General features: G+C 38.5%; 1 protein-coding gene across 4 annotated transcripts in view; it reads right to left on the bottom strand.

Moving 5' to 3' along the window:
- The window catches only part of grid2ipa (glutamate receptor, ionotropic, delta 2 (Grid2) interacting protein, a), a 33,048-nt gene that overhangs the window by 2,211 nt on the left and 4,845 nt on the right, over window positions 1-25,992 (bottom strand). Inside the window, exons 1-19 of one of the 4 annotated variants that reach the window (XM_051884466.1) lie at window positions 21,658-22,414; window positions 15,922-16,197; window positions 13,199-13,284; window positions 12,327-12,396; window positions 11,773-12,060; window positions 11,491-11,642; window positions 11,261-11,401; window positions 10,289-10,395; window positions 10,014-10,188; window positions 8,698-9,068; window positions 6,799-8,547; window positions 6,372-6,459; window positions 3,514-3,603; window positions 2,831-3,027; window positions 2,540-2,695; window positions 2,208-2,294; window positions 1,955-2,084; window positions 1,649-1,767; window positions 626-790 (exon numbers count right to left, since the gene is read on the bottom strand). In XM_051884466.1, the coding sequence (XP_051740426.1) occupies window positions 626-790; window positions 1,649-1,767; window positions 1,955-2,084; window positions 2,208-2,294; window positions 2,540-2,695; window positions 2,831-3,027; window positions 3,514-3,603; window positions 6,372-6,459; window positions 6,799-8,547; window positions 8,698-9,068; window positions 10,014-10,188; window positions 10,289-10,395; window positions 11,261-11,401; window positions 11,491-11,642; window positions 11,773-12,060; window positions 12,327-12,396; window positions 13,199-13,284; window positions 15,922-16,197; window positions 21,658-21,677 (4,467 nt within the window). In that variant the 5' untranslated portion in view covers window positions 21,678-22,414. Of the gene's footprint in view, window positions 1-625; window positions 791-1,648; window positions 1,768-1,954; window positions 2,085-2,207; window positions 2,295-2,539; window positions 2,696-2,830; window positions 3,028-3,513; window positions 3,604-6,371; window positions 6,460-6,798; window positions 8,548-8,697; window positions 9,069-10,013; window positions 10,189-10,288; window positions 10,396-11,260; window positions 11,402-11,490; window positions 11,643-11,772; window positions 12,061-12,326; window positions 12,397-13,198; window positions 13,285-15,921; window positions 16,198-21,657; window positions 22,415-25,992 lie in introns of those variants that run through there. The other 3 variants (XM_051884442.1, XM_051884451.1, XM_051884460.1) reach the window with 3 other exon arrangements.

Here is a 25,992-nt window from a genome sequence, read left to right as displayed (position 1 = left end):
AATGCCTTCTGTAAACATTTAACTCTAATATGTCAACAAAATAAAACATGAATTTTGAACCTGGCTTTATCAAATGTTCAGTTTTTTTTTGTTTTGGACAAATATGCATCATTTGCATATTTAAACACAACATTTCAGAAAATGTGTTATATAAAACAAAGGTTCTCAATTCTTAATGTAATCAGTCAACTTGGGAAGTATGGTGATATATTTTAGTTACGTTTTTACCCTATTCACCTTGGGTATCTTGTCTTAAATCAAAAAAATGTAATAAATATCAGTTGTTTTTAACAATGAAATTCATGCCTTTCTTTATTGTGCATATTTCAACTTTTATTTCTTTGGGTTTGACAGTGCATCAATTATGTTCTTTGTGTTTGTGTTCGTCTTGTAATGGACATTGTTAATGTTTGTTAAATAGGCAAGTTGTGTTTTAAGTGAGTAGAGCATGTCTAAAAACAGCTATTGAGAGCGCACAGATGAGGGAAGGAGGAGTAACCTATTTTTGCCACCTGTCTGTGCTAAAAGCCTCAAAACATGTCTTTACTAGCATTCACCTCATTTACTAGATTGACATGCAAATTGCAAATGAAATATCCATCAGGTTGTCTAATACAAAGCTTACCTCAAACTTGGCAATGAACTCAGCAAAGATACCGAAGAAACTCTCAGTGGTGGTGGTCTTTCCATCCTCACCGAAGAATGACGCGACTTTGCAGAACTCTTCCATCGCCAGCTGCTGCAGAGACTCCAGAGACTGCACTGCAGGGTGACTGTTTTCCAGAAATCCCTACATGCAAGTAGTTAAGGTGGTTTGTGATGAATTTGACAAATATCAAGCACATTCAGTGGTCGAAATGTTTATATAATCTTGTCCCGCTTGGTATCTGACCTGGATCTGCTTGGAAAAGTTTTATATAAAGTGTCACTATGCCATATTTGCAACTATAAGACTATGCTAAATGCTTAACGCTAAAAGTGCATTCAAGTCATGTCGGAAAGTTTGTATTTATTAGTTAAATGCACACCACAAAGTCGTGGTGAAGCTCAGAGTTTCCACATGTCAGAGAGGATGCAGCATCTTTATTAATGCTAAATTTGTTCAAATGAATGATCTTTTTACATTTTACATCTAAATTGCATGTACAATACTATAAAATACCATAGTATTGCACAATTTACATTCAAATTTATAACAATTTGGTTAAACTTTATTTTAATGTGTCCATGTAATTATACATTTCAGTACTGAGTAATAATAATTAACTACATGTACTTACTATAGGGTTAGTGTTAGGATTGGGGTTTGATTTAGGGTAAGTTGCATGTAATTATGCATAATTTATAGTTATTACTACAGTAAATACATGTAACATATAACAAGGACACTGTAAAATAAAATGTTACCCCATTCAATATACATCACCTTCATAAAATGAATAAAAACACACCCAATGCGCATCGTCGTTTTGTAGATGTAGTTTAAAAATCTTGCTGAATCCTTGTTGAAAAAGGTACATCGCCATCTTGCTCCGACCAAAGTCATAATTATGACTTCCCAACTCATAAATCTGAACTTACCGTGAGGACTTGAATACACAATAAGAGCATCTACTGTAGCCATTTTAGATATTTTGATAGAGGATACACTCATAACAACAGCAAATCGATCCTCAGCAGTAGCTGGCATCTTCTGGCAAGCTAACCGAATGTCCTGGATTGTGGCATGTAGGTCATTAAAGTCGGAGGTGATGTTTCTCTGATTCACTGTGGATCAGAGAAAATTAAGAGAAAGTTTAAATGAGAATGATGATCCATGTCTTGGACAAAACTTGAACAAAAATTGTATAAATGAGTCTTTAGCCTTCATCCATGAGATATCACTCAAAAACAAAATGAATTCAGACTGCATAAGAGAAGTGTCTTGAGGAGCTGGACTCGAGTAGATGTTTACCTTTGGCTGCTTGTGGCACCGTCACAAGCTCCTTCCTAAAGTCCAGAACCTCAGGAAAGTGTTGGCACAATGATTTCACCAGGATATGAAGAAATGTTGACTTTCCATCCACTGTTTTGGTGGTACTGAGCTTCAAGCAGAAAATGGAGAATTCTAGTTAGATAATGTTTAAAATAAATGCTTTAAACATTTACACAACCTAATGATGAATGCACTCATCTGCAAAAGATGCATACACAACAACAGGGCTTACTTCAGTGAGAAAATTGATCTTAAATCCAGTTGTTTTATTGGTCTTGGGTTGGCCATTATTCAGATAATTCCCCATAGCCAGCACAAACTGAAAAAACAAAAACAAAAAAAATAACAATTTAATCAACATGCCATGATAAGAAGGTCATTTTTATTCAACATGTGCATTGCCATGATGGTATATTTCAGTGTGTATTATGAACAGCCTGCATTAAGAATATGTCAACAGTCTTTTATCTGTGAACGCTTTTCTTTGTGTTTGATTTTGTGACTGTATGATCATGCGTGCCTGGGGAGAAAATAAATGACTCTGTGGAAATGAAGGAATTATACCTCCAGAATCTTGGCCAGTTTTTTGCTGTTCTTGAGCTCCAGTGAAGCTTTAAAAACACAGTCGTAGGCCCCTCTCATCTCCTCTGTTTTCTCTTGCAGCGTAGTCTTAAAATGCAGGCTTTTCAAGCGGGTCTTATACTCTGGCACAGAAAGCATCTGAATATATACAAAACCATAAGTATTGTTAAAATTAAACAAAAAAAAAATAAATGATAAAACATATACTTTACATATAATCATAGTATCTGGTGCAACCAAAAACTTTCATTACACCTTTTATTCATCATGTACCTGTAGGACAAACTGATCAGGCTCGCTGAGTTTACTTGGGTCATCTCTGTACTGCTCATACTGTCTGACCTCATCATCGTCCGGTGCATACAGGAGCAGTTGTTTAATATGTGGTGACTCCAAACGTTCACTCGACATTGTCATCAGCACCTGCCGTAGCTCGCCTGGCGACAGCTTCAGATGGGCAATCAAGATTGCTATAAAAACGAGAGAAGAGTCTTAGGCCCCATTTACGCCTGGTATTAAGATGTGTTTTGGTCGATCGAATCACAAGTCGACAAAGGAGATTCCCGTTTACACCTAGTATTTTAATCTCTTTTGTCCACTTTCTGTCCACTTCTGATCCGTTCCATCAAAACGCGTCTTAATATCAGGTGGAAACAGGGCCTATGAGACAATAAAGTGTACAAGGACCATGCTCATATGTTAAAAAGCTAAGAAGCTCATAATCTAATAGTTGGGACAGCATGCTGTTATCATGTCTAATTTAAAACCAAAAAACACTGTGATAAAGCAAGATAAAAAAGGACACGATCATATACAAGTTAATACTTGACTGGGAAGCACACATGAACATCATCTAACCATTTACAAGTAAAGTTCACTGAACTCTGCAGTCTATTACAGCCTGAAAAAGGACAACGAGAACAATACCCTGACTTGAATCATTGTTCACTACTCACAAGCATTGTAGGCTTTCTTATGGGAGAGAATCTCCACCACATCTTTCTTCTTGAAAGTATCCACCTGAGGTGAGAGCTCTGGAAGAGAAACTGAGGCAGGAATCGTACCATGAGTGAAAAGAACTTATGAGGATAAACACTGAGTTAACTGATAAAAGAATAGTCAGGTTCTATGGTGCCTTCAAGTCCTCTCGGGAAGTTACTCTTACATATGAGTTTGTTAGTGATTTTGGTTGGAAACGATAGGAAAACACAGTTTTGTCACACAAGCCTGCCTCCTCATAGACTGGAGAAGTGCTTTCTGGCAAGTTTTATTACCATTCTTCATCCACAGTAAACAAAAAATAATTTGTACAGCCAGCATTTGCAATTAAAAGTCAATTATGACCAATACCATTGCATGCTGCAAAGTCTGGGTGTAAAGACGCTTACCACTGTCAATTACAACATTGTGGTGGTGTTCATCTTTGTCATAACTTGCAATCAACTTGGCCAGATACAGACAAACTGGCAGCCAGGCAACAGTCAAGTGACCAATTCTGAGCTGCAAAGTCACTACATGCATTCTACCATCATGGTTCAGCAATCGTGCTGAGAATTCTGGGCCGAGAACGGTTTGTTCAAGTGGAAATATAACTGGAACCGTTCTTGGAACCGTTGGGCATGGACGTGGAAAAGCGGTTAAATGTTTTATGGAGATATATTACAACACGAATTCTGGAAATGTTGGTACGTTTTTTAAATTTGAATAAAATGAAAACTAAAAGATTTTCAAATCACATGAGCCAATATTTTATTCACAATAGAACATAGATAACATAACAAATGTTTAAACTGAGAAATTTTACAATTTTATGCACAAAATGAGCTCATTTCAAATTTGATGCCTGCTACAGGTCTTAAAATAGTTGGGACGGGGGCATGTTTACCATGGTGTAGCATCTTCTGTTCTTTTCAAAACAGTGTGAAGACGTCTGGGCATCGAGGTTATGAGTTTCTGGAGTTTTGCTGTTGAAATTTGGTCCCATTCTTGCCTGATATAGGTTTCCAGCTGCTGAAGAGTTTGTAGTCGTCTTTGACGTATTGTTCTCTATAGGTGAAAGATCTGGATGCAGGCAGGCCAATTCAGCACCCAGACTCTTCTACGACGAAGCCATGCTGTTGTAATAGCTGCAGTATGTGGTTTTGCATTGTCCTGCTGAAATACACAAGGCCTTCCCTGAAATATACGTCGTCTGGAGGGGACCTTATGTTGCTATAAAACCTTTACATACCTTTCACCATTCATAGTGCCTTCCAAAACATGCAAGCTGCCCATACCATATGCACTTATGCACCCTCATACCATCAGAGATGCTGACTTTTGAACTGAACGCTGATAACACGCTGGAAGTTCTCCCTCCTCTTTAGCCCGGAGGACACGGCGTCCGTGATTTCCAACAAGAATGTCAAATTTGAACTCGTCTGACCATAGAACACCTTTCCACTTTGAAACAGTCCATTTTAAATGAGCCTTGGCCCACAGGACACGACAGCGCTTCTGGACCATGTTTACATTTGGCTTCCTTTTTGCATGATAGAGCTTTAGTTGGCATCTGCAGATGACACGACGGATTGTGTTTACCGACAGTGATTTCTGGAAGTATTCCTGGGCCCATTTAGTAATGTCATTGACACAATCATGCCGATGAGTGATGCAGTGTCGTCTGGGCAGGGCATCCAATAAAGGTCTTCGACCTTGTCCCTTACACACAGAGATTTCTCCAGTTTCTCTGAATCTTTTGATGATGCACTATAGATGATGAGATTTGCAAAGCACTCTTTCACAGATTGGAGAGCTTCTGCCCATCTTTACTTCTGAGAGACTCTGCCTCTCGAAGACATCCCTTTTATAGCTAATCATGTTACAGACCTGATATCAATTAACTTAATTAGTTGATAGATGTTCTCCCAGCTGAATCTTTTCAAAATTTCTTGCTTTTTCAGCCATTTGTTGCCCCCGTGCCAACTTTTTTGAAACCTGTAGCAGGCATCAAATTTGAAATGAGCTCATTTAGTGGATTAAAGTGTAAAATTTCTCCGTTTAAACATTTGTTATGTTATCTATGCTCTATTGTGAATAAAATATTGGCTTATGTGATTTGAAAGTCTTCTAAAAAACATCCCAACATTTTTCGGAATTCGGGTTGTAAAAGTCAATGACAAATAGCTTCCCTCATATAAGACCTTAGAATATTCCTCTATATTTTTTTTCTTCCACTAGAGGTGTGAAGGTTTTCTCAAGGTGAGAGTTTTCCCACCAACTTTCTTCCTGCAACCCTTCAGTTTGAGCTAGATTTATGATACGTTGCCGGCTATTGTTGTCTCAGTCAAGGAGGACTGTGACTCCCTTAGAGCTGCCGTAGGCATCTTAGTGTCCTCTTTTACTATTGCTGTTATTGTCTGAACTCAGTTTTTGAGGACAGCCAGTTCTGGACAGATTTACAGGTGTTCCTCATTTTCTAACTTTAAATGATGGACTTTACTGTGCTTTTAAGTATTAGAAGACACAGAAATATTCCTAATACCTTGTTAATTCAAAATAGAGTTCAGTACACTCTACAAACAATAAATGCTGCCTACTAACTATGGACCACATTGTATCTTCCTCTTTAAAATATATAGAATGCAATTGGCCTAATGAAGAAACAGCTTAAAACAGAAGGTTTGCTGGTGTTATCTGGCCTCCAGCTGATTAAGCTGGTCTGGTTTGATGGTTTAAGAGGGGGGTGTTTGTCACTTGTCATCTGGTCAGTAGCTTGTTTGCATCAGCTTGGAAATGAGTAATACATAAGTAACTTTTCTCACACTTTACTCACCAGGGCTCTTTTGTGTTCCAAAATGAAGCTCCAAGTCAAGGTATTTCACCATGTCACTCAGCTTGTCGTAATCAGAGTCTTCTTCTAACTGTAGTGAGAAAACACATCTGTCCTTATACATTTCGTTCTTATGGAGTGAGACAAACACATGACAATGGACCTCATGAGATTACAAAAGACCTCAATTTATGTCTCAAATAACATGCTACTTCCTTTCAAGGTCTCATCCAACTTTTAGAGGATTGTCATTTGTGAGTGGCTTATGCTCTTTTACCAGTTTGAAACAGCAAATATAATAAACAACTACTAGAATCAGATCTCCTTTAGATGCAGAACATTGTTAAAATGTGAGTCAAGAGAAAATGCTATAAATCTCTAATAACAGCTATTTGAGACATGAGGCTGGTTTCATGGCAAACTACTTTACCTGTCCCCAAATGGTTCCCTCAGAATTTTCCACCTGTTCCCAGCGTAGCCTCTTTACACTCATATGACTGGAATCTGATTTTTGCGGTGAGGCCTTTGGTAGAGGAGGAGGCACGCAAGGTGGGGGTAAAGGTGGTGGAGGAGGTGGCTCCACAGTGGACTCTTCAGTGGGGTGGTGAGTTTGAGATTGGGGTGTACTTGGTGGTTGTGTTTGGGACTGGGATTCATGGTGGCTTTGGTGGTGGTGGTGATGACGATATTCGTGGTACATGGGTTGAGGGCTCTGCCTGGCCTGTGCAATGGGGGGAATCTGAGGGGTTGAGCGATGCTGTTGCTGCTGCTGAATCTGTTGTTGCTGCTGAACTTGCTGCTGCTGAATTTGCTGTTGCTGAAGCTGTTGCTGCTGCTGAAGCTGTTGTTGAAGTTGTTTCTGCTGTTGAATCTGCTGCTGCTGTTGAATTTGCTGCTGCTGAAGTTGTTGTTGCTGCTGCATCTGTTGCTGCTGAAGCTGCTGTTGCTGTGAAGGATGAGGTTGGAAGGTCGACAGAATCTGTTGGGTCTGGTGAGGTTGGTGGGGCTGGTGGATCTGGTGGTACTGAGGAGCCGACTGGATGGGCTGAACCTGATGTATGTGTTCAATCTGGTGAATGTGGCGGTTTGGCGGAGGAGGCTGGTTGGGTGGGTAGGCTTGATGAGCTTGGTTCATCTGGTGGTGGTACTGTTGCTGAGTCTGCTGAGATGGTTGAATAGCTTGAGAAACGGCTTGAGCCATGTGCGCTCTGTGCATTTGTCTGTCTGCCCTTTCCAGTCTCTCAATTCGCTCCAAATGCTCCAAGCGTTCCAAGCGCTGGAGGTGCTCCAATTGGTCAAGTCTATCCATAGAGCTTGAGAGATGAGCCTGATGACTCTGATGCATCTGATAAGCATGGTTTATTTGTTGATCTGAATGCAAGGGTTGGGGCTGCATCTCATAGATTTGTCTATCCGAGCATTCTTTTCTTTCAATCCTATCAAGCCTATCCATAGAACTAGAGAGCTGAGTTTGAATAGTCTGGTGTGAGTGACGGCTTTTGTGCACTTTGATTGACTGAGATTGGTGACTGGGTTTATTTTGATACATTTGATGCATCTGGTGATCCTGTTGCATCTGGTGGTGTTGATGAACCTGGTGGGCTGGATTACCCTGATGGTGCATATCGTAGATTGCGTGACTGGGGATGGATGGCTGGTTTATTTCTGGAGAGTGCATAGGGGGCAGAGATTGGTGCATCTGCTGCTGAGATTGCTGAGGGTGGCCGGCTGTTGGTTGAACTGGAAGTGAGTGGTGCTCCTGAAGGACTTGATGCTGAGTCATCATCTCATCACGCGTGGGCAACACCTTATGAATGGACTGTCGTTTTGGAGGCGGGTTAGCCCTTGGCGGAGGCGGAGGAGGAGGTCCAGGGTGGCGACGGAAGGTCATCTGTCGGGGTGTGTGGTCAGGGGTGAATCTAGCAGGTGGAGGGGGGTCATTGAATTGGACAGGTGGAGGGGGTGGAGGAGTCAGAGGGGGTGGAGGAATGTGCTCAGAGCTGGAGGAGTAGGTGAGAGAGCTAGCATCCTCGCTGCTACTATGCACTTCGCTTGGACTGCTTAGCTCGGGAGGCATGTACGGACCCTCTTCCTCCTCCTCCTCTTCCTCTTCCTCCTCCTCCTCATCTTCCTCCTCTACCTCCTCTTCATCATTCTGGAAAGTCATCTGGACAACATCCTGGTATTATTTTGAAGCAAAACATACAAATGGCATTAAGTTTTTGCTATAGACCATTTAAGATCAGCCACTGTACTTGTCAAGCCAATGAAATATTGTCACAACAATAAAAGCAAACATCAAACCAATTAACCATTCTAATATACAAACCTCTTCATAGTCATTTTCTGGTGACAGGAAGTCATCCACAGATAACTGCTGTCCTAGCTGTTCACTCAGAGCTTCCATGAACAGATCTGTGTCTGGGGTACGGGGTGGACGAGAGAAGGTATAGCGCTTCTTGCGAATGGGTGGACTAGGAGGGTAGTCGGGAGGAGAGGGTGGAGAGAGAGGTGGGCTGTCTAAACTGATGTAGGGGTTGGACTCAGCACTTGTTTGAGAGGGAAGACCTGGAGGGTAACAGGGGCACTGAGGACTGAGGGGAGGTTCCTGATTCCAAGAGTCAGGCTGTGAAGGAGGAGGTGGAGGTGGAGGTGGCGGAGGAGGCGGCACAGGTTGCGCTGATGCAGATTTGCGGCTACCTGAGAAATGAAGATGAAAAACTAATGGTTAGGAAGATCAAATGTCTCTGATATTAGACTGAAATGGCCACTTATTACACAGAGAAATGACAAGGACATTCTGGAACAGGGTTCGGCAAGTAAGTTTGGCATCGGGCCAAAAAATTTCGCCACTAGATGGCGGGCCAGAACATAGTCAATAATTTAAGAAATTAATTGATGAAAAATGCAACTAGAATTGCCTGTGACAGACTGTTACAGTGTCTTTTGTAACTGGTAGTGAGCTGTTACTCTGTGTTAAATCCTGTAGTAGGACAGTCATTAACAAAAAGCCACATTTGTGTGGCGGTGTCCGGGTTTTGCACTGGATAAATGAATAAAACAGTGTAGTGACACGTAACCTTGACAGCGAAAATAGGGTATACGAATAGGGTATACAAAGAAGAATGGAAAGACAACTATGCGTTCATCCTCCCTAGTTTTGTGAATGCAAAGCCGGTGTGTCTTATCTGCAATGAAGTTGTCGCTGTTTTCAAAGCATACACCGGACTTGAGCGGCGCAACGTGACACGTCAAAAGATAATAGAACCCATTATAATCAGTGATATTGTCTACACTGGATGCAGTGCGGCGCGACGCGACAACAAATTCCCGACAGTAAACGGATTCCCCGTTCTATTTCTGATGTAGTCCAAGTGCTTTGCAACAGTCGGTTTGTCGCATTCAGTGTAGACAGCTTTTAGCTGTTGCGGTGCGGCGTGAAAAAAGTTGCGTCTGGTGTATACACAGTTAGACGGCACCACGAGACGAAGATCTATTTCAGATCCAGCCGCTATCAAAATTATCTGGCTGTGGGCACAGGCCAGATCTTATTGCTGGTGGGCCAGTTTTGACCCGCGGGCCGCCTGTTGCCGACCACTGTTCTAGAAAAGAAGCTATAATGCCAATCAAAAACCTGTCATGTACCTGAAGTAGCCCGAACAGATGGAGAGGAAGAGTGTGCCCTGACAGACTGTGAGGAAGCGTGCGGGAAGACATCCACGCTAACCATAGTGTCAGGAGCAGGAGGAGGCCGACTCTTCAGGGATTTGGATCTCTTCCCGGCATAGACATTCTCCAGCTCGGCATACACAGCTGACAGCTAGAAAGAGCACAGGGACTGGGTTGTTAATATAAAGACAGTCCATTTGCGTAATTTTTCAATGTTTGCAAACCTGTACAAATCAAAGAAGAGTGCTCACATTAGTCAGATTGTTGGGTGTCTCTGGTAATGACGTTCCATCCCCTGATTGTCTCTCTCCAGGAGTCAGTCTCATAGGTGCCAGCTCCACTGGCTCAGAGCAAATTCCTTATGAAGAAAGAAAATAGTCCATCAATTCTCATTTCAGTTTTCTAAGAAAGCTGATGGGACATGAGCTCCCAGTTTCTACAATAATGTCTACAGTGCTGTTTTCAAGATCTGTAATACTAGTCGTGAAAGTTGACACAATTTCACTACATATATAGAATGTGTTTCATGTGTAAACATGTTTCATTTAAACTCATGCCCGCATGCCAGACCTCCAGGTGCTGGGGAGGTGGAAACTTATAGAGAATTTTGCTAAATGTATTTCTGTCATGACAACTCTTGTGAGATTGGTATGGTAATGGAAATTGGCATGGTAATGGATATGGCAATGTTAATGTATTTGGTCTTCAAGGCTTGCTACTGCCAATACATTCACAGACATTACTGTGAGCATGTAAGACATGCTGCTGCTGCACATGTAACACATGAATTAACCTCCATAGCATATCTATGCAGGTGGAGCTGGGGAAGGTGGAGGGTTTCTGAAAGCGCGCTGCAGACTGCGAACAGCAACACTACCAGTATCTGTTTGAATGTTGAGCCGCAGATCATTGGCCGCTGATGGAACAGCAACCAATCAGCTGTGCAACGTAGATAATGACGTGATCGCTACCGAACGAGTTAAAGACCTATCAGCCTGTGCCATCTAGAGTTTCATGCCAGAATTAGGTAATTCTTTAGGGCTGTCAAAGTTAAATAAAATGTTTAACAGCAATTTTTTAAATATACTTACCAAATTTCTTTTTTAAAGGCAATCGAAAATCATGAGATTAAACCACTATTTTGACTATAGACATCCCTAGTTTTTAACCTTAAGATATATCATATTTGGGGTAATACAACATAGTGCTTGAATACAGCCTACCCATGCCCAGGTGAGTGCCGATAACCAGATCATCTGAGCTGCGTCCCCTCACACTGCTCCTATAGGTGGTTCCTGTCACCTTCATGGAGCTGCTGCGACGGTGAGGCTCATGGGCTGGAGGTTCAGGATCTGCTGTTGGCACTATTAATAATAAGTACATGCAAGCATACATGCATATGTACATTTATTCTGTACAAACTGAAGAGGAATGAACAGAAAGTAAGGCTCACGTGTGACTTTATAGCCAAGGAAGCGGGAAATCTTGTTCTGGCAGTGTTCCTGCTCCTCATAGGTCAGCAACTGGTAAACGAACTGCCAGATCACCTGTTTTGCTGGGGTATCCAACACAGGGAAGACGTCCACAATCAAAGTGTCTACATTTCTAAAGGCATGGAAGAAAAATTAATCAAATTAGGTTTCACACAAAGTTCTGAAATGAGAATCAACGCAAACATTTCCATCTGAGAATATACGTTCTGTCTTTCACTAAATGTTATGGGCATGTCCTTCACCTGTGCTGGAAGAAGGCCTCCAGAGCCTTGCAAATGGTGTATCTCTCCTGAAGTGTGAGAAGGTGCTCGAGCTGCTGGCTGAAGGTGCGGCCCTGTACGCGGATACTGGGAGGCAGGATCTCAGCGACCCACTGCAGGGAGCTGAGCACAGGAGCACGGGAGCGGGGAGAAACTTCCACCTGCTCTGGTTCAGGCATGGTGAAGGCTGGCGAGCCATCTTCAACCACCAGGCTGGGCATTGCCCCACTCCCCTGCAGCATAGACACCACCTTCTCATGTGAACAGCTCCTAAAAGATGCACAAAAATATGACACATATATAGTGTTAACTTACTGGATTATGAACATGCAAAGAGATTCAATTTTATCACAAAGGGTATTTACATATATTAGGGGAACTTTCAGTGATCTACTTGACTTATGTTTAGGGGTTTGTTCAAATCCCAAACCCACCTTGCGCATAAAAATAAAAGTGACGCTTGCTTTAAACTCTATTAAAGTTCCACATTTGGATAAAAGAAATGTATTCCAATGCAACCCAACCACAAGCCTCACCTCATGTCCAACCCATTGAGAAACAGGATGCGATCTCCAGGTTTGAGACCCGCCTTCTCAGCAGGGCTGCCTGGAGAAGGAATGGCAACAGACCAAGCAGAAAGAAACTATTGACAGCAGATCATATGGGCTCCAACTGAGATTAAGCTGTGCTTATGAGATGCCCTTTGAAATGACGTGAGATCTATAAGTCAAGACGCTGCAGCTTGGGTGTTTGTCACATCCTGCCCAAGAATGGATGTCTTTTTTTGGCTTTTGAGTGCTGGTTGTGGGAAAAGTGTGAATCTAAATGGATTTGTGCTAGATAAAAACAGAGCTTCACCACCTGTGCCCCTCTGACTCAGCCTGTGGAAAGTCTTCTGTTGTGTCTCCTCGTTTCTCTCTCTCTTTCGTCTCCTGCTGTTCTTGCACACTGCCAGTTTTTGCCGCCTAACTTTTTAATGGCCGCCATGATTCAGAAATGACAGAACTTTCATGATTTCGGCATTCACGTCATCTGCTTCAGTAATATGTTTGATATTTGACTCCCCTTCACTTGTTTCATGTCCAAAATATATTTTATTTATCTTTCTAAAATAGCCTTATTTTGTTGTAGGATGTCAACTACAATAAATGCACCACAAGACACAAGCCCTTCTCTTATGAAGACGAAAGTTCAACGTTTTGAAGAACAACAATATTGAAGAACAACAATATTGAAGAACAACAATATTTCTGTCATACAACAAATGTACAGAGAAAGCTAATTCATTTACAAAATCCAAGTTGTTTAGAGAGAAAAAAATAGACAACAGTGATCAAATATTAAACATTTTAACATTGAAAACAAGACACTTAACTTATAACCATGACCATTTTTGTTCATTTCATACCTGGTATTACGGAGTCAATCCAGACTGGAGCATGGCCACGCAGAGTGAACCCAAAACTCTGGTTCCCTTTGTACACGCGTACTGTCCTAATGAAACACAATAGGGAAAAGAAATAGAAAATAACTTAGTGGATACAAACTCTAGATGTCTAAGATTATTTATATATTATTTATAAAATATTAACACATTTAACGCACCCGCCCCGCCCCAGACCTATGTATGTCATCTTGCATTTCATACAGTTGATTGGTGGAGAACATGGACAACAACTCAGTGCGTGATGTAGCCTTTACAATGCCCCTAAAATTCAAGATATTGGGGCAAAAATGCCTGTATGAGTTTTTGTCTCATATTTATACCATATGATAGCAACATCACATGAGTAACTAGTGCAATATCACACAAATGCTGTTTTTGTCCAGAATGGCATGAGTGCAAATGTGATATTGATTTTATACAACAGTTCAATACGTAAGAAGTTAATATTGTGCTATATTTTAGACACAATATTGACTGTTTTTGCTCAGTTTTGCCAACAAAATATTACCTATAAAGCCAGAGCAGAAGTGTTGTGTGTCTCCGAGCAACACACAGCAGTGTTTAGTTTCTGAATTAATCCGCATTTTGAGCGAATCAATCGGGTGAACCAATAAATGGCCCATTCATAAAGCGAGCCATTTACTTGATTCCTGAATGAATCAGTCCTTTGAACGAACTGAATGAATGAATGAATGACTCAATGTCTTACTCATTAAGACATTTACCTCCACCTACTGGCAGTTTTAATTTCTTATTTAGAGTATCATTTCATTAAAAAAAAAATCCTATTTTCATATTAATAAAAAAGAAATTTAAGGTATAGTTCACCCAAATATGAAAATTCTGTAATCATTTACTCACCTTCATTGTCAGTGAAGCCTAAAAGTTTGTGTAATAAATTCTATATTGAATAATAAAAAAAAGTATTTCTTTCTAAAGCTACTTTTTGTAATGTCTATTTGATGCTTTTCTCATTTAACACAATAATGACTTTAAATTATCTTTTCAAGGTTAATTCTCAGCCAAATTTGATTTGCGATTTGTGATTAATTAGATTAATTAATCGTCACATCGTGCAATTAGATAAAAAAAAAAACCTCTTGACAGCCCTAATATATATAATATATATGTAATATGAATGTAATACATACATATACATATTATATATATATATATATATATATATATATATATATATACATACATACATACATACATATATATATACACACTGTGTCTGTTCAGTAACATTACAATATGACTTAAAACATGTGTTATGCATGTTAACATTTCTAACTTGTATGGATACATTATAACGCATAAAGCGTAACACGTGTGGTAAGCAGGGCGAGGCCGAGAGCCATGGAAATGGAGCGAGGCCGGTGACGCGAATGCTAATGAGGAGCGGAGGAGGATAAAAGGATGGACGAGAGAGAACCAGGCCTGGACTGTATGTTGGTGTTTTGTTTTAGTTTAAGTAAACAGACGACTGCCGCTTTCATTTTGTTGTTTGTTTATTTTATGATTAAATTTACTTTGGAACGTTTGCCGGTTCCCGCCTCCTCCTTCACCAAGCCTTTGACTTTGCTACAGCATGTTTTCATGAACAGACACAAAACATTTGTTGTGCCACATTTTAGCTCATATGCCAAATATATAATCAATTCTGAAGGTAGTGCTATTAATAGATACAGTCAAATAAACTCTTTGAATTTCTTCCACTACAGTCATATACTCAGACTACTGCTGGAATATAAACAGCTCTTCTACAGATTTCATTTGCTTTCTCTGTGTAGCTCAAGGTCTCTCTATAGCTGTATCTCATTTCAAAGGTTGCATCCTCCGGAGATCACTGAAGAAGACTCATTTTAGAAAAGGAACCATTAGATTGCAAAGTAAGAAAAAAATTACAGTATTTTACACCTCATGAGGAATAACAGTCAATTTTATTACGGTTACTTTTCTTAAATAAGACATCCTTGATGACAGATGCAGCCACCGAAATGAGACACAGCTATTGTGTATATGCTGTCATTATGTAAATAGCTAGCAATTCTCCAGTCCAATGAAACCACACATTCAGTCTTACCCAAGTTATTAAAGAGAAACTACACCTGCATTCCTGGCGACATATCATTAAGTATGTATTGTACTAGTGACTGACAGGATTTCACATCCTCCCACCTTTTCCTATTTATGCATCAGACACAAGATTAAGAGAGAATTAATTCATACTTACGAAATATACTTGTGAAGTAATGTTTAATGCATAATATAGGCTATAATGAGGAGGACGAATCTTAATGAAGTGTCATATTTACTCTCTCACACATACGCAGGTGTCAAATAATATGACTAAAAATAACATGAATTATAAGAGTGAAATATTGCAGTGACATAAAATCTCCATCATTTACAGGCTATAACAGTTGTGAAATTGGAAATTATATTTATATGAACCAAATAATGTAACATAAAACAACATGTAACATAAAAAAGCAAATCAAAATAAAACAAATGTAACAAAATAAGAAATCAAATGAAAGCATAAATAAAATAAGTATAATTAAAATAAAATATCTGTTAAAGGAAACCTAACTGATTTATTTGAATATGAAATATTCCAAAATATAAAAGCTAAGGGCAATTTCAAAAAATCTTTTCAGAGTGACATTTTCACTGACCTGCGGGTGGAGAAGGAGCTGGAATGGCCTGCGATGAGAGAGGTGGTCTTGCGGAGGCCACGAGCAGGAGGCATGGCCACATCCTCATTTGAGGTCCGGGGCACAGAACTGGCTCTAGTGGACACAGACAGCAGTCGTTCGGGGTGGTCTTCGCTCCGGCTGCGCCGTAGGCGATTGTTCCTGTGCTCACTGAAGCTTCGGCCCCTCAACCGACTGATCAAACTCTGAGAGACCATCTCATCAAAGCGCTGCCTGTGCTTCTTAGGGATGAAGATCCTGACAAACATGGCACACACACAGCAGATGGAGTCACAGAGGAGAAAATGTTCAGGCGTGTGAACACTCCCATGCCTACTGAGACAGACACTGGATAGAGACACACAGGCAAAGACTGAGGAGGAGGGACAGCTATGAGAAAGTCTGCTATAATTACAACGGATTACGGAGATGTTTGTGACCTGCTATGAAAGAAAAAAAGAGGGCTCATGTGATGCAATGAAGCACTTTCTGTCCTGTGAAGAGGGGCAGGTAAAAATATCCTGTTTGATCAACATCAAAAGCTAAGCAGGTAAGCAGGTGACTTCTGAAAGATGTCTGATGGGTATTTTGAAGTTCTGGGATGATGAATGATTAAAGGGTTAGTTCACCCAAAAATGAAAATAATGTCATTTATTACTCACCCTTATGCCGTCACACACCCGTAAGACCTTCGTTCATCTTCAGAACACAAATTAAGATATTTTTGTTTAAATCCAGTGGCTCAGTGAGGCCTGCATAGCCAGCAATGACATTTCCTCTCTCAAGATCCATAAAGGTACTAAAAACATATTTAAATCAGTTCATGTGAGTTCAGTGGTTCAATATTAATATTATAAAGCAACGAGAATACTTTTTGTGTGCCAAAAAAAAACAAAATAATGATTTTTCAACAATATAGTGATGGGCGATTTCAAAACACTGCTTCTGAGCTTTACGAACTAAATCAGTGATTCGGATCTCCTATCAAACGGCTAAACTGCTGAAATCAAGTGACTTGGTGCTCCGAGTCACTGATTCGATTTGTAAAGCTCCGAAGCAGTGTTTTGAAATCGCCCATCGCTATATTGTTGAAAAATCATTATTTTGTTTTTTTTGGCGCACAAGAAGTATTCTTGTTGCTTTATAATATTAACATAGAACCACTGAACTCACATGAACTGTTCTAAATATGTTTTTAGTACCTTTATGGATCTTGAGAGAGGAAATGTCATTGCTGTGAATGCAGGCCTCACTGAACCACCGGATTTAATCAAAATATCTTAATTTGTGTTCCAAAGATGAATGAAGGCCTTACGGGTGTAGAACGACATGAGGGTGAGTAATAAATGACATTATTTTCATTTTTGGGTGAACTAACCCTATAAAGTGAAAAAAAAAAGCGCTTTTTACCCCACTGTGATACAAGCCCTCTCTAAATTTGTAATTCTTGTAAAGTCCAAAGTTACAACATCCTTATTAGCTTCTACAAAACATCCTTATAAAACATCCTTATTAGCTTCTACAAATCCTACCATAGATAGACAAAACTAAAGCTGAGCCTTAAGATTATATTATATATATATATATATATATATATATATATGGACATACATGTAAACATGTATATATGTGTATATTAGTGCTGTCAATCGATTTTAGCGTTTTTAATGTATTTTATAATGTAATAATTTCACAGTTAATCTCTTATGAGGATACTTGACAAAACTGACATTTTTGGCATTATTGTGTGTGTTATTGTTCGTTCAAGCTTGAAAGAGAACTCGACTCTAGCGCACCATCCATGCGCACGATACTGGCGCGCGTCTTTCCATATTCTGTGCGTCATGTGTGTGTGTGTGTGTGTGAGGAGTTGGACATTCCCAGACAGAGCGTTCACTTTTGGAGCGCTTGAATGGTTTAAAAGCATTTGCATGAATAAGAGCGCGCTCATATATTGTAACACTAGCCAAAGGATGACGGAAAAACGGATGCTATGTTAATTGCGTTAAATATTTGTAACGCGTTAAACAGGAAAAAAATTATTGCATGTGTTACCGTGTGCATGTGTGTGTATATATATATATATATATATATATATATATATATATATATATATATGTATATATATAAATATAAATATATGGTAACACTTTATTTTAGGGTCTTTTAACTAGTTGCTTATTAGCATGCATATTAATAGAATATTGGCTATTTATTAGTACTTATTAAGCACATATTAATGCCTTATTCTGCATGACCTTATTCTACATTCTTAATCCTACCCAATACCTAAACTTAACAACTACCTTACTAACTATTAATAAGTAGTAAATTAGGAGTTTATTGAGGGAAAAGTCATAGTTAATAGTTTATATGTGTTCCCTATACTAAAGTGTTACCAAATATATAAATGTGTGTATATATAACCAGTGCAGCGTGCCTTGGGAATTTTCCTAGCCCTCCTCCTTCCCCAGCACCACCTGCCTATGTCTGCTAGGGGATTCTCCCTACTTTTATTCCAGCAGCTCATGTTCTATTTATTGTATTTATGTGCATGTTTCGGCAGTAGCCTTCACTCATGCAGCAGGAGCAGCAGCAGTGTAGCAGATCTAGTCCACCAAGAGTAAGCCTCTGTACATTCCATTCTTATAAATGCTGTTTAAATCTATTTTGAGGGTTGTAATGATTGATTGGAATGATAATTATTGTGTAACGATTTAGTCATTTTATTTTAATTTTTATTTTGTAATTCTCATTCTCAGTGATTCTCAATACAATCATATTATTGTAATACCATTATTATCAGTAATAATTTTAATCAGTAATTTTTATTTACTTTATGCAATTTTTTTTTTTTTATCATTTATTAATTTAATTTCTTATTTCTTCTGATTTAAGCAAAAAAAAAAAAAGTATTATCTGACCTAATTCCACAGATAATACATATTTTGCATGCTGCCTGTCAACATGTCATCACTGTATAAAAACCAGAAGTGTAAAGTATTTGAGTATATGTAATTAGTTACTGTACTTAACTATCTTTTTGGCTACTTTGTAGTTTTACTGAGTGTCAACGATATTAGCAACTTTTACTCTCTACTTGACTACAATTTTGAACAAGTAAATGTACTTTTTACTCCAATACATTTGTGATGAGTAATATAATTACACATTACATTTTGCATGGCACCTAACTTTTTCTGCAGCAGTTTGTTTCTGATATAAAGAAGCGATATCGCCATCTACAGGGCATTGAAGGTACTATATCTTGTGCGTTTTGCCTTTACTCACCCAAACTTGTCAACAAGGATATTTTACATGAATGCGAGCGAATTAGCAGGTAGTTGCTTATTGCACGTATATTGCTGAAACCAGCACATTCAGTGCAAGTAGACTTTGACTAGTAAATTTTACTTAACATTATTTTATTTATCTGCTATATTGACAAGACCTTTTTGAAGGATATTGGTTTACTCATGGCCTTTTTGTGCACTTGAGCTTAACTGTTTCTTATTTTCACTGGCTTGTCTCTTAGGTTTTGAGGACTAGTGCATCTTTGAACCAACATTCAGTATGAGTAAAATACTTAAGTACTGTTAAAATCAGATATTCTAAGACTTTTACTCAAGTCGTATTGGAATTGGTTACTTGTAACTTGTAATGGAGTCATTTTCGCTGTAAGGTATCTGTACTTTTACTCAAGTATGGTTTTCTGGTACTCTTTACACCTCTGATAAAAACCCACTAAATGTATATTACCCACTGGACTATTTTGACTAAGATATTGCATAAAACTGAAATGATCCCATGCTTCATCAAGGACACCAGGAAACCACAAGGTATCAGGAGGGGATGCATAGCCCAGAACCAGCTCAAGAGCTTCAGTCTGGGTAAATCCTCCAGCTGCACTTATCTCAAACACTGCTTCAAAACTAGTTCTTCTGCAGGACACAGATTATACTTTGGGCAACAAGTGGTGAAACAACACAGCACAAAAATTGTGTACTGTGAAAAAGTAAACATAAGGTATTTAAAACAAAACAATGAAATTGATTAATATTATTATGAAAAGCCTAGACCAAATAATAACAATATTAACTAAATTAAACAAAAGTTTGAAGTCAGACCCATCGTTTCGCTAGATAAGATTTACAACTAGATAGATTCCTCGACTGGGATCATGTAGAGCCCTTTGAAGCTGCATTGAAAGTGCAATTTGGACCTTCAACCCACTGAACCCCACTGAAGTCCACTATATGGAGAAAATTAGAATGTTTTCCTCAAAAACCTTAATTTCTTTTTGACTGAAGAAAGAAAGACATGAACATCTTGGATGACATGGGGGTGAGTACATTTTCAGAAAATTTTAAATCTGAAGAGAACTAATCCTTTAAATTATGGAAAATTTTTTGGTTAGTTGCATTTTAATGTTTATTCAGCATCATTTGCATTTAGCATCATTTTTTAGCATCATCTGATCAGAACAGATCTGCATCCTGTAGTTTTAAACAGAATTATCCCTTGTAATGTACCTAATCACAATAGTACTGAGGTGAAGATTAGATTACAAACAGCAATCGTAGCAATTGTAAATAATAGCCTCATACACGCATGCTTTCACTCTACATTACATTATCCCTGTTTGTATAAAGCATTTCAGTCATTTTACATACAACATATGCTGGTCTTCTTGCCTCTGAAGAGCTCAGAGCCCAGCAATGGTAGTAGGACACTACAATCCAAGAAAAACAAAACTAATACTAACTTAAAACTAATATTTTTTAAGATTCATGTCATTCATTCTCAATTCTTATGTACCCAAGTACAACTGTGCCACAGAATTTAAGTTTCACATGCTCTCTCATCAGTGTACTCATTCTTGAAAGTCTTCCCAAAAACTCTTAATGCAACTTAAATCCACATTTCTCTCAAAGTTAACTTTTATTTAGTTCAGGATGCCCTCAATTAGAAGGAGGTCACAGAACATCTAAAATTAACCCTGAGTCAGAGAGGGGAGGGAACGCAGATCAAGGACACACTTTTCAAAATGAATGAAAGTGGGAATGAGGAATGCATTAAAGAGTCTCAATAATAAAAGACATCTAATAACACAAGTAAGTGAACTCTAAACCTATGTCAAACTGTTTTAGTTCCTCTTTGTATAGTTATAATCGCATAAAGCATGCAATGCACAAACTGACGAACATCCCCTTAACAAGTTCTCAATGACATAAATGATGGAAAATTCATTATTAAAGAATACAAGATAAACAAAGCCAAATGAGAAGGATATGATTGTGAAGTAAAATGCCAACGACAAAAAGAAACTCGAAGCTTTAATATTTTTTTCTACTTGCTCTCTAGATCTATAAGTTCAATATTTCTTAAAACTGTGTAACTAATTAAAGAGTTACAATTCCCTAGAAAATTAATCAACCCCCAACTTCTGAAACATACACTGTAAAAAAGAATTGTTGGTTTAACTTAAAAAAGTACGTTACCTGGTTACCTTACAATTTTTAAGTTCATTGAAATTAAAATGTTGAGTTAATACAATGAAGGCGATTATTTTAATCAACAGAAACTCAAAATATTATGTTATCTGAAACACATTAAGTTGATTTGACAAAAGAAAAAAAATGTTGTGATAACAAATCATAAAAAATAATTTTTTACAGTGTAGCTTCTCTGAGCATGATCCTAGAAGGTTCTCCTTACCGAAAACGCCTGAGCCCCATCTCTCCTTTAAATTACGTCTCAAAGAAACAATGAGATGTTCTTGATCTCAGTGCAGGAGTCTTCACAGAGCTGAAATAATCATTCACTGAATAAAACAGGATAGTTGGAAAAGCCATTATCTCCAGTAGCCAGATGAGGAGATGCTTATTAGCGCCAACTTGAGGAGCGATGACGTTGCATGTATGAAGAAGGAAACTTCAGGTCACGTCATCATCGAGTCAGCTTTGGCAGGGTCGCCCATACTGCCATGCTGAGTTGCCTTGGGGAGTTTAACGTTAGAAAAGTGTCTACATCCAGAACTGTAGACCAGATGTCTTCAAATGCAGACGAGAGGCAAAGTTGCAGCTGCTTCAAAGGTGAAGAGAGAGAATAGAATGAAAGAGTGGAGCAGAAACGGAGCAAGAGGGAGAGAGAAAATAGATACTGTCCCACTGGATATCTAAGGCAGGTCATCATGTGGGAGACTCAGGAAAAAAAAAATGAGCTATTCAATCCGATCCACATAATTGTGCACGAGTTAGAAGGTCCTTGAAGTATCCATTGTTACGAGGACAAAAGCAGAAAACTCTTGAGTTTGTACAACCGACACCAACCAGATGAACAGTAGTAGTTGAATGCAAAATCTGGAGCCACAAAGAAGTGATTTCTTTCAAATTTAAGACAAGGTCCCAAAATCTTGTTAGCCGGTTCTTTGTACCTCAGCTGGAAACTCGCAAGTTTAAATCAAGAAAGTTGTTATGTGGATTTTGTTCAAACTTCTGGTGCGTCACAGACCTAAGAGAGATTTATTACAAGAAGTAGGCTGCTTAAAAATAGGGAGGTTCCATGGGGAGAACTGGGCAAATTTTTGCAGGGATGGAGCGCAGCACACAAGCTGGTCAGCGCTCGAGTGGACTGAAGGACAGTGAAAATGCAGAGATGCACGCCAAATACTAGTGATATCAATGATGAAAATGAGCTAGAAAGGTCATGCTCTCACTAAGATATTTATATGCATTCAAAAACTATGTGTGTCTGAACTATCTTTTCATTCAATTGGAAGTTAAATGTGATCAAGATTCAAAACTAACACCATCAACAATAGTCTTTTCTGGTACTAAAACATGCAATGAACGTCCCATAAAAGAGCGACTTGCCTCTGCACAATGGAAAATGACAGCAAATTGAAGCTTGTGCAAATACAAAACTGTTTCTTACTTGCTAAAGAAGCCGTTCATGGTTCCTGATAATACAAGGATAGGCTATCAAGGGTTTAATCAGAACAAGCTGATAGAAAGTGTGAATCTAGGTATCTGGAGCATGCTGTTCTTCTTCATAATTCACTCCTCATGAAGGTAAGTGCGGTCCAAAAGTGTTCCCATTTCTGAGAGTTTAGCTTTAAATAATAACATTTATCTGATAAATACTTGATGAAACAGTGTTTTATCTGGTAAACATCACAGGAATAATTCCTCACGGGGAGCCAGAGGCTGTTAAAACTGCTCCGTTAGTGAAACTGAAAACCCTTCAGCTATGGGATGAGTCAAATTCTCCTGACAAAAGCCCTCATCAGCAAGTTATTCTTGCGAGACGCAAAACTGACACCTACAAACCTAAGAGAAAGAGATATTTGTTATAGGAGTATATTTATTTTCACAAAATATAATATTAAATGTAACTATAATGCATAAATAATAAACATACTTAAAATATAAATCTAATAATAATAATAAAACGATATTAAAATTATGGAGGCACTGATGTAAAGGCCAATAATCGATATCAGCTGATAAAAGCAATTATTTTCACTATCGGCCATTGGCTGATTGTTTAAAAACTGCCAATGATCAGGGCCGATTATACACTGTCAATCAAAAAGTGGCGGGAAAACTTGTCAGACTGCAACTCATTGTGTGCGTTTAGAAAATGACTTGTGTTGAATTTAGGGCTTTCAAAGTTAAAGGGATAGTTCACCCAAAAATGAAAATTATCCCATGATTTATTCACCCTCAAGCCATCCTAGGTGTATAAGACTATCTTCTTTCAGACGAACACAATTAGAGCTATATTTTAAAAATATCCTTAGTCCTCCAAGGTTTATAATGGTAGTGAATGAGGGGCTGCATTTTTAAGTCAAAAATAATGCATCCATCCATTAAAAGAAAAAAAAAAAAAAAAAAAAAAAAAAAAAAAAAAGGAATCCATACGACTCCAGGGGGTTAATAAAGGCCTTCTGTAGCGAAGCGATGCATTTTTGCAAGAGAAATATCCATATTTAAAACTTTACAAATTCAAATAACTAGCTTCCGGCGGACGACCGAAGTAGATTTGCAGCGGAAGAATATCCTTTGACCTGACACACAACGTAATGACGAACGCGGAGGTGCAGAGGATAGAGCAAAACAAATCACCGGTCACAGATTATAAGTCTAAAACGAGAAATTTTAAAGAGAAATTTCGAAGGATTTTGATATAAGAGAAGAGGAGCTTAAATTTGCTGCACAGCCCTATTTGTTTGAACCGCGAGAGGCGTCTAAGCTTACAATACTCCTAAATCCTGCGTCATACATCGCGTCACGGGGTTACTCTTATGGCGCAAAGCACTCAAAGTTGCATTTACTTTAGGAAAGTTATCTAATATTCACAGTTTGTTAGTTAGCTATCCAAAAAACTTTGCCATGAAGGCAAGTGTTTATGAAAAGTACCTTATGTGCAACTGAGTTGTATACAAACATTTCAGTTGTGGTGTGTAATTATTATACCTGAAAATAACCTGTAGTATTATAGTAATGTACCAAAAGAGAGGGTTTCCTTTAGAGATTACAGCATTAGTTTAATTTTTGTCCCTTAAAAAAAACAAGTATCATTATCGGCAGATAACATTCTGAATAATCAGCTATAGATATCGGCGGATAAATTTAGTATTTTGCATTGCTAATTAGAATCAAACAATATTTTAATAAAATTATTGCAGTTTTGAACTCATGGATCAGATCAGGTCAGATAACTTTGAAATCACCAGAAATGTCAAAGACACAAAACTGAAGCATAAAACTAGTAGGGAGACTCTGACACTGAGCGTTAATAAAGAGTTATATTTTTGAAAAATGAGGTACAAAACAGAGGATGCAAAGAAATACAACACTTTGAGACACTCCAGTGAGTTCTAAACCACTGCTGCTTATTTAAAAGTGGATTGATCAAAGTTTCCAAGTGCTATAAAGGATGGTGTTGCTCTAATTTTGATGATAATTCTGAAAGAAAGAATCTTTCATGACTGATTTTTATGCAAATCCAGTCCATGCAGTTTCTTAGGTGGGACAATGTTAGCTTAGACACAATTCAGATTCACAATATAACAGAAGCATCCAGTTCATGGCTGTCCTGTCATAAGGCAAGCTCACACTACACAACATTTTGACTAGATTTTGCCTTTTCAGAAAGGTCTGCAACAAAACCCCTGGATCGCGGCCAAATCAGTGTTCGTTGCGATTGCTGATGCTCGCTGTGCAATGCAACGACAAGGTGGAACTAATCCAGCCAAATGCAGTGGAATAAACGGAAAAATCTTGTAATGACTTGCATGAATTTCTTGCGTGAATTTATGTGAGAATTTTCTCCGCTGTTGGATAGTGAATACTTTATAGTTGAAAAATAAAATAAAATAGTAACACTCAGGGCTGGACATTAACTTTTTTGCTCATCAGCCACTGTGGCTAGTGGTTTTCCAAAGTTACTAGCCATTCAGCATTTTCACTGGCCACAATTTTGACATCGATACCATGGGGAAAAACTGCCATACTGCCATATGGATATTTTTAATATTATCTTATAATTTGGCAGCAGGTATATTAGGTAGGTAGGCAGGTATTATCACTTCAAGACCTGACGCACGGATCCATTATACTATTAAACGTGTTTTCTTTCTCAACTATTTACGTTCACTTTAAACATAGCTAACTGACTGTGTTTTACGTGAACACTCGCCAAGACATTTTGACATTATTTTGTGTGTATTTTTACTGTTTAAGCGCAATAAGCAGTGAAAAACAACTCAATTTAGTACTGAGAGAAGGCTTTAAAAGTGTGCACTGAGTGTGAACACAAAATCTGCAGGAATGAGTAAAATTATGCACAATACATGTAATCCCACGCCGAAATTTAAGCCCAGTAACACCAGCAATATTCATCCGGAGCAAATGAAACAAGTGAGTAAAGCAGGTTTGTGTGTCAACTCGCTGTCGGAGAGATGAGAGAGTGAGAAAGAGCAGCTGGTATCGTGTATCTATTCTGCGGAAAATGATGGAAGCATTTCAGATATTTCAGTATAGATAT

The sequence above is a fragment of the Ctenopharyngodon idella genome, chromosome 3, assembly GCF_019924925.1.
Source record: "Ctenopharyngodon idella isolate HZGC_01 chromosome 3, HZGC01, whole genome shotgun sequence".
Lineage (NCBI taxonomy): Eukaryota > Metazoa > Chordata > Actinopteri > Cypriniformes > Xenocyprididae > Ctenopharyngodon > Ctenopharyngodon idella.
This window is presented reverse-complemented; position numbering and strand designations above follow the sequence as displayed.